Raw genomic sequence first — 9,618 nt, forward strand, 5'->3', positions numbered from 1 at the left:
GCAAATAAAGAAAAACTTAAACAAAAACTGGCAAACTTTGCACTAAACACTAAGAAAACTTTGATAACAGAATGGAATATCGGATTTATTTTTATTCTGGGTTATTTTTCTATGTGTGTGTGTGTGAACGATTTGTTTAATGGTTTATTTTGTTTTTGCTATTGTTTAGTTTGTTATTGAGTTGTGCCTTAAAATCCAATATATGAGACGTATCCGCGGACTCGTTTTTTGATTACTCAAATATTTATTGCATCCAAAAAGTGTCGGAAAATTGTTAAATTGTAATTTCGTAGCGCTGCAGACCGAAATAAGTTGATATCGAATTTAATTTAGTTATTTGAATTGATTTAGTTAATATTTTGTATGGATTTTTAACCGTTTGTGTAAAAAGTTCCAGATTTGTAACTGCGATTTTTTCGCATGGTCGTTTGCGCGTCCGCGATACTTGCGAGTGGAGTGGCGATGCGATACAGATACAGATACCCGGCAGTTCAGTCAGTCAGACGACGGTCTCGCTGAGCTACAGCTACAAAAAAGCTTGCAGCGACACTAACACACACTTTCACACACAATCTCATACACACACATAAAGCCTCTGTCGTTGACGCCGGCAAAGCTTCGCACACAAGCGCAGCGTGCGTTTCCTTTTTGTTTTGTTTTGGCATTCGCAGCGTTGAGGGCTGCATTGGTATTGGTATGCATTGCATGCATTCTCTCACTCTCACACACACAGAGACATACCCATACACCACCATGCTCGCTGCGGCTGTGTGCTTTTTGTAGTTTTTGCAAACGCAGGCAGCCAGTTACTCAGCTAGCAACCACCCAAACGCCGTTGTTGAAGTCGCTTTGTAGTCAAACATTTCGTAGCTCGAAGCTTGCTCAGTCTGCGAGAGAGAGAGAGAGAGCGCGACTGTGGCGATGCTCTCTAGTTACTCTCTCGGCATATCTAGCCTTTGGTAGCAACTTTTTTGCAATAGAGTCTATTGGTATTTTTTATTCAAACATACCTACAGTCACATGTAAGTATGTATGTGTGCATGCATGTGTGCATATATTTTTTGCTACCTTAACGTGACCCCTCACTTTTGTCGCTGCGTTTTTTGTCGCTATGCGCCGCCGACTGTGGAACATTTCAATTAACTGCAATTCTTCTGCTTCGGGCAATCGCAAAACGTTTTTGTGATCGCGTTTGCTCTTTGCTGGCGTCCAAGTTTAATTAACATTAAGTCTGCCCCTGACTGACAAACGTATCTAGCATCTAGATGCGCCGATAAGATCCATCGTCTCTTTTTGCTCTCGGAGCTTTCGGCTTTTGCTAACTTAATTTGTGTGGCTGCTGCAGCAGGTGCGTTGACCGTTATGGCAGCTTAAAAGCTTAACTGCGCGAGTGCCGTCAATGAGATCATCCAATTAGCTGGAAATTATAGATCCTTTACGGTTAATGGGATTATGTACAGAGTCAACTGTCAGTGGTTACTTTATTTTCACTCTTTAGTTGCTTATCAGCATTTAGAAACGTTCGATAACAGTGAATGTTCGGACATGATTCATTTCCGCAGTGGTTACTTTAATACTATATTTATAACATTATTACAGTAGTCTTTCGATTGTTTCAATTTCGCTTTCTTTCTGGTAGCTAATAGTAGACTGCGAGAGTAGGCGAATTGGCAACCAAAAGCAAAAACAAAAGCAGAAGCAAAAGCAAGCTAAAGTAAAGAGTAGAATGTATCTACAAAATAAATGTGAAAAAGACGCTGCGAGGATATTTGCGAGGATAACTCAGCCAGATGATGACCAGCATCAAAAATCGGTGCCATCATCAAAACGTAAAGTCCAGCAACAATTGCGGCGATAACGCAATTTTAGCTAAAAACTGCGGCATTGAATCCTGTTTTTATTCCCACAGTTTTGTACAAGGCTTACAACTGAACGGGGGGACCGGGATTGCTAACCAAGTTCATGCCTCAGCCCTCTAGGGCCCCTCTAGCTGCTGCGGCTGGTCAGCGGCGCATGGTCATCAATGCTGCTTCTGCTGCTGCTGCTGCTGCGTGGTCTCAAAATAATAAGATGACATCCAACACTTCTTGCGAGCAGCAGGCAGAAAGCGCAGCCGCAGTCGTAGTTCAGACCTTAACCTTACCCCATGCGCCGGTGGTGGTGGTACCCCTGCCTCTGCCTCTGCCTCGCTCTCTACCCTTCAAGCAAGCCGCAGCCCGTTCCAAATATTTTTATATAAAAAAATCGCTTTTTCTGCTGCCGATTCGCTCGACGCTCGCATAATAAAACTTTTTCTGCATGCTTTTAATTTCATTCCCCAGATACCAGAGGCAGAGGCAACAGCAGCACCACCACCACCGGCACCACCAACAACGACGATGTCAGGGGCAGCGATGCAGACAGCGGCGCACTTGGCCACACAAAGGATCGGCCTGAAGATCGTCGCGAGCACGAGAAAAGGACGCAGGGACTTGTCTCCATTCAAATGAATGTAGGTAGAGGTACTCGAATGTACCTGAACCTCTTGGCAACGACGGCCACAAAAGGATGGACATTGTCCAGTGACCAAAACTTATTGAGCACTGATGATAATTTCAGCTCTTAGCTGTTTTTGTTGCTGTTGTTGCTACTGCGCTTGTGCTTGTACTTGTGCTTGTGATGGTGGTGGTAGTTGTCTTGGCAGTTCTTTATCGCTCCAGAGATACGCGATAGAGCTTTAATGCTTCGTGGGGCAGCGCATAAAAGAATGGAGCAGGTCTTATAGACGATGTGCTTCGATAGATAGGAGATTTGGTTCAATCACATTTTTGATTAGATCAAAAAATATAGAAAAGAGAATTTAATTTTCAAACGAGATGAGGAAACCGGGATATTTCTTATTTCAGATATTTATATCTTTAGTCCACAGTTTCCTTAGAACTAATCAAATGCAACTAACCTCATTTATTTGTAATTGACCAAAAGATTCTTTTAGTTAGTGCAGCTGAGCTAAGTTCATTCAGGTTCGCTGGTCGTTGCGTATGTGTTTACCCAAGATCTTAAAGCACAGGAAGTAGATGATCAGCATCAAAAGAGAAGTACAAGATGGAGATGATGAGCCATGGAATGAAGAAAGAAACTCAATGCGACATTTGCATTTTTAATGCAGACCAACAAATAAATCTGCGTTTTTTTGAGTTGATTTCGATTTTTTTTTGCGACTGGTTCGTATCTTTCAGATTTTTTTTTATACGCGTGTTTTAAAATATGTTCGTTTTTTCTGCAAGACCATCTATAACCATTGTGTGTGCGCTACGGTGTCACCTTCGAGCGGAGCACAACCAGGAGCTGCTGACCAATGCTGACCAGACAAGACAAAACACACAAAAAAAATACGAAGGATGAAAAAATCAAGGAAAAAGCTAAGCAGAAAAGCACACAGAGCGCAATATCCTTTTGTGATATATGAGTAAGTTGTACCTGAAGGATGCGCCGCCGTCACTGAGCCGTTGTGCACACACAGCCATGAAAAGAAGGCTGCGCTGCAAGGCGATCGAGGCCGAGGCAGAACCAGAGGCAGGAGTAGCGGCAGGGCCAGGGGTAGGGCGGTCAGACAAGCTGCATTCGCGAGTCTGTGCCTCTTGGAGTTTATCATTTGATATCGTGCATAGACTGATTATTGTAAAGAGGTATATATGGAATGAAGCGGATGTGGCTGAGGCATGGCCCAGCACCCAGGGAGCAGCCCTTGGCACCAGCTTTCAGTATATAGAGCCCTGACCAAAGCCCGAGCACCCCTCGCTTATGTATGGGGTGGTGGTGATCCTTTGTTTTCTAGCCCATGGCTGGTGGGAAAATTTATCTAAATTGTTGATGGCGTTTTTTTCGTATATAAAGTTTTTTATTTCGCTAAAAAGGATTTCGTATTCTTATTTTTTTTTGTTTTTTTGTCATATTGTGGAATGTTTTGTCGTCACTTTTTTCAAAGATGATGCGCAAGAGCAAATGGCCCAAAGTCCATAAATTAAGCCGGGGCAAAACTGACAGCGAACGAAGCCAAGGATCAGCGTCGAATATATAGAACAACAACAACGGGAAGTAAAAATGAAATTGGATGAAGGTGTTAAAACACAAAGGCGCCGTTGTGTGCCAGCTGATGGTATTGTTTGATTGCCCGCGTGTGTATGTGTGCGCCAAGTCCCAGGCCAAGTCCCATGAGCCAGCAACAACGAAAGGATAATACTCTAAGCGAGAAAGTAAACATTTTTAGCCAATTAAATGTCAAAGGCAGCCACTTGACAGCCGCCACCAACATCGTGGAAACTTCAGTTGCCAAGCAATAAAATCAACAGCGGCAAAGCTGCGACGTCAACTGCAGCTGAAATTTTCAGCGGCGCTTTTCACACGCCACCAGCGCTGAAGGGTTGGCAATTATTTTAACGAACTTTTCCCCGCTGAAGTGCATCAATACGAAGTGTATACTCTGGGTCAATGTGCTGCTGCTCGCATGAATTTCAGCTTGACAGATATTGCGCATACGACGCATTACACGCAGCGGGTAAATCAACAAATCTCAAGCTGAAGATCCATTTGTAAGATTCTGCCAAAAGCAGGGCACAGCTGCGATCGGCACACATAAATCAGAGCCAATGCAGCTGCCACAATCACTGCATTAAATCAATTTAACTTGGCCTACATTTCGTTCACTGCGTGCAAAACTCGAACCCTTAACGCAGCAGCAGTTGCAGTGGTTGCAACGGCGACGGCGACGGCAACTGCAACTGCAACTGCACTCTGCACATGGCGCCGTATGCGAGCGAAAAAAGCAAAATCTGTCCACATGGCAAAGCACTCAACGTAGTTCACATATTCAAGCTTAGGCTTTTGTTTCTTTTTTGTGTTTTTTTTTCGGGCCACTTCTCACATGGTTAAAACGCAAAGCGCGCTTGCAACAACGAAAAGTGTTTCACCTATATATTTATAAGTGCAACAAGCGAAAACCGGTTGCAATGTGAGATGCCGAGTAACTAGAATATTTGAGAGCTTGAATATAGTACGATTTAATAAATATATATAAACCTATTTATTTAACCTAGTTTAATATGCCATTTTGCATATTTTCGAGTGAAAAAATAATCGAAGTAAATCAGAATATGCATATGGCATCAAGCTATTGACATTATCTCGTACGTTGCACGTTAAGCGTTTAATGGAGCCTCCGTAAGGGTAGCGGCATTGGGAGGCCTAACGTTGACTGAGAAACGTCGCAACGAGAGGGTTTTCTTTACATCCTCTTTTTCGTCAGGCTGCCGCCTTTTGCCCCCCATGCATCGAGCAGCCTGCAGCATATTACATAGCTATTTACTTAACCCATTAATTCTGCAGTGGCAGCAGTCGAAAAAAAAATTAATTGTAAAGGCAGCAAAGGTGCTGACATCGCGTTGCTGCTTGGAACGGAACAGGTCGAGGTGCTTGCGGCAGCCATGGAGCCCAACACAACGTGCTGTTGTGCAAAGGCGCGAAGAGTTTTATGTATACTTATATATGTGTGCATATAAGTAAACGCACTCAGCGCGCATACATATAAATATATATATATATATTATGTAAACGTACATGAGAATGTGCACAACCGGCTGGACCTACACCAACATGTGTGCAACAGCATGGTAAAGGCAGTTGATGATGATGCACAACAGCCAGTTGCTCTATGGTATAGCTTGCTGTTAAAGAACACAGGAGAAGGCAAAATGTCTCCTGGCCATGTCAGTTGCGGCGCACAAAAAGTCCTTGAAGTCCGTGTCTCGACGACAAGCTAACCTCAAAATGAACTCCCCCCGCCTATATAGCAGACGCAGGCAGGATGTATGGGATGTGCCGACCGGGTTAGCTAATGAAAACATTTCCGCAACCTGCGCGATGAGCCCAGTGTCTCAGTGAAGTTTTCATATGGCAGAGCATCATTTTAAGTGTGTGGTGAAAACAATTTGCAAGTAACTCTGATGAGGCAGAGGAAAGCACCGTAACCACCCACTCAGCACACAAGAAGCCTAGGATGAATTAATTGAATTGCTTCCACTTACCGCCATGTTGACCCATGGAGCTGTTCCGCGAGGAGTATATCTCTGTATTGTAGGCACGATACGATTCACGTGCGATATTATGCGCAACTGCAAGTAAAGAATAAGGAAAATTTATAATTAAAAAATATTTGTTGTAAAAATCATTAAGATGGTCTGGAAACTAAACCCATTCAATTACCAATATTATGTAAGAATAGAAAAATTTGATGAAATATCAGATTTTATATGAACTGCATTACCACATGTGTAGCCTCCAGATGCATGCCACACAAGCATGTTCATGCAACCACGCACACACACAAAGCACTCATAAATGCAAGGGGTAGGCCTATAAAAAGCGCTTTTCTGCAAGTTCGCATACGAAGAAGGACGAAAACGACGTTACTGGCGAACATGACAGCGTGTTTTCTGTGAGTGTGTGTGTGAGTGTGGGTACAGTATGTACCAAGCGGTGCATTGCTGTTCCTGGCACAGCCCGACTCCTTTTAGCTTTTACTTAACGTTTTGCATTGTATTTTTTATTATGCTTATACATTTCTATGCAAGCAAATGTGTGTGTGTGTGTGTGTGTGTGTGTGACCGGAAACTGCCATTTAAAGTGCATTTTAAGAGGACGATTGCGTCGCGGGGACGTAGCGTGTGCTCGTCCGAGCGCTGCTCGACTTGGTTGCTTCACTTCACTTGTGTGTTAAGTGAAAAGAAGAACTTTGTCCTAACAGCTCCTCCGGTCCCCGCTTTTGTTTTGTTGCTGCTACCACTGCTCGTGCTCCTGCTCCAACTTCAGCTACCGCCGACGTGTTTTCTTACGCCAAGCATTTGTTATCGTATGCAAGCAACTTCTTTGTGCCTCTTCATCTGCCTGCCTGCCTGCGTGCTGGCTGCCTGCCCGCCCGCTTGACTGCTTGCCTGGCTACCAAACACGTGTAATCCAACTCTTTTTAATTACATTCAACACCCTTCGTAGCCCCCGCGCCGAAGGTGTTCGAAGCCAGTTGCTTAGCTGCAATCCTTAACCTTCCCTCCAAATATCGATTTTCAATTTAAGACTTCTGTCCCTCAGCTTGAACAAGGTGTTAAAACAATTTGTAAAGGTGCCAGCCACAGGAGATGTTCAAAAAGAAGAAGAAGAATACAAGTGCAGTCAATTGCTAATAATATCGAATTAAGGGATCATATTTGCCCGCCAAGCAGATGAAACTGCAGCAAAATGCTGAACTGCAACGACAGAATGCATCAGGAGCCCGAGGAGTTCATAGTACAGTCGATACAAATCATTTGGACTATATAGAACACTTTTAGGCATGCTTATGAAACGCAAATCCCTAAGTCATGTTAATGCATAGCAGCTGCTCGTGCAAACGCCCCCGTCCTGCGCCCCCTTCGTCTTGCTGTTTGCAGCAAAAAGCATAAACTTTAAAGTATGTTTACACATGAGTTAGTTTTAAAAATCGCTTTGTGCTATTTACTTTTTTGCTGTTTGCCAGCCAACCCATACAACAATTCCAGAGGAATAGGTCAGTACGGTCGCTGGGGTGAGGGTGTCCGTGTGCGTATGTGTTTGGGTGTGTATGTGTGTGTGTGTGTGTTAAAACAAAATAAAAATGTGAAGAGTGGCACAGGACTTGTAGGTAAGCACATTATATGCATATAATGAGCATATAATGAGTACATAATATTAAGTGCAATGGCTTCCTCTCACAGCTCAACCCTCGCTCAATGCATTTGCCCTCGCTGGGGTTCAATGACAGCGTAGAAGGTCGAACATGCACATGAGCTAGAAGAAGCGGGCATAGAGCCAGAGAAGGGATGCTCTAAGCAAAATTATCCTTTTGGCATGCAGGATATCGCTGATATATGACTTCGATTTCGCTAGAGTACAAACACCAAGTGTAGAAGAAGCAGCACTTGGTGATGCATATCTTAAAGAGTCGACACCAGTTGCCGCCGTGTTGCGTTGTTTGCAGCTGCCAGCTGCCAAGATACAAAAGTATCTCATAGATAAAAGTTAATGTGAGCATCTAGCAACTGCATCCAGATGGCGGCGATGACCATAAAGCCCCTCCAAGGCTTTAGCTCCTGTGCCGGGCTTGGGATGAAAATATTGTACGCGTAACATCCGCTGCAAGTTTCATGGATTTTGTTGTATTTTGCATTATGGTTTATTCATTCTGTATTTTGTGTTTTTTTTTTTGTATTTAGCATGTTGTGCCTGGCCGCCGTTGACCAGAGGAAATCTTTTGTAATCGTGCGATAACCCCGCAGCAACGAACTTGAAACTCAACCCTTAAACGGAAAGCAGAAAGTTGAAAAACAATGCCAAATGCAATGCAATTGCATGTCCAGCTTAGCAGGATGCCTGCCAGGCAACACAGCTCAGCTCAGCGCAGCTTCAGCGTAGCCTTAGCGCAGCCGGCAGGTCCTTCGTGGCAATTAGAACGCGGCCGGGCAAGCGGCAAGCGGCAAGCCTCGTTGTTGTTGTCGTTGCTGCTGTTTATTTACATATCAAAAATGGCATTATATTCTTGAATAATGGCAAAAGGAACGATGCAATGGACGCGACTTGCTTGCATTGCTTTTGTGCGATATGCGAGAATCCTTTTTCGATATCTTTTGTGTTGCAACGCATAACGAATGGCAAGGATTGGACAACCATTGTATCCAGACAGCAGAGAAAGACAAACAGGAAGCGGGATAGGCAAGCTATGAAATTAATACGCATAAATTACATGCCTGTTGATCAGCAATACAAGAAAATGACCATGGGAAAGCAGAGCTGGCCATAAAATGCAGCTGAAAATAATTGCATTCCAAATTAAACGAATAACGAAAACGCAGCCAGTTCAAGATATTCTTTAAATTTATTTCATAGCCGTCAACTGAAGCAACCAGCAATTGAAATTTCTTGGCTCGTTTTAATGCGTAAAACCAAAATCGAGAATATTCAAATGACATTTTCGCTTTTTTCTCTTGCTTGGTCCTTGGGTTTGAGAAATCGAATTGAAAGTGCCAAATAATAGCAGTGTGGCAAAAAAAAATTAGAAAATTGTGAATTCTAGTCCACTCGGGTTCAAAAGTAATTTCAAAGCTGCAAAAGGCAATAGTCGAAGGGACAGGCAAATGACCAGCACAAGTGGAAGCTCTTGCCAAGCAGAGAGGACGAACGCGGGCTCGACTTTGTTGCTTGTCAGGCCATTCGTTTTGCGCTTGTGCTTGGGTAACTTTAGCTATTGTCGTAGGTCCTTGAAGGGAGCGCGCACAAGTCTCGAGCTCACTCAGGCACAACGCGTCACTTGCCTGCGGGCCCATAAGCAAACTGCAGCAGTCACAAACTGTGCCCTGTGGCTATTTAGGAACCTGCAACAACGACACAAGCCATATGCGACAAGGACAACAATTGAATTACACAAGAACTATTTGCTGCTGTCCTCGTTGCAAATAAAACTTAGCAATGACTTGAAACAAGTCGAGTTGCCGCCAGACACAGGGGCCACAGCTAGGACACATGCCAGCGAACGGGTACTCTCGAGTGGCCCTTGCTGGCCAGAGGACATGTTTT

The 9,618-nt window shown here is 43.8% G+C and overlaps 1 protein-coding gene across 1 annotated transcript in view; it reads right to left on the bottom strand.

The window, feature by feature from the left end:
• The window catches only part of LOC115482730 (heterogeneous nuclear ribonucleoprotein R-like), a 31,340-nt gene extending 25,196 nt beyond the window's left edge, over positions 1–6,144 (bottom strand). Inside the window, exon 1 of the mRNA XM_030226027.1 lies at positions 6,063–6,144. Coding sequence (XP_030081887.1) covers positions 6,063–6,078 — 16 coding nt within the window. The 5' untranslated portion in view covers positions 6,079–6,144. The remainder of the gene's footprint in view (positions 1–6,062) is intronic.
• Between the last annotated feature and the right edge of the window lie 3,474 nt (positions 6,145–9,618).

Source organism: Drosophila hydei, unplaced genomic scaffold, assembly GCF_003285905.1.
Source record: "Drosophila hydei strain 15085-1641.00,03,60 unplaced genomic scaffold, DhydRS2 tig00000042-arrow-arrow-pilon, whole genome shotgun sequence".
Classification (NCBI taxonomy): domain Eukaryota; kingdom Metazoa; phylum Arthropoda; class Insecta; order Diptera; family Drosophilidae; genus Drosophila; species Drosophila hydei.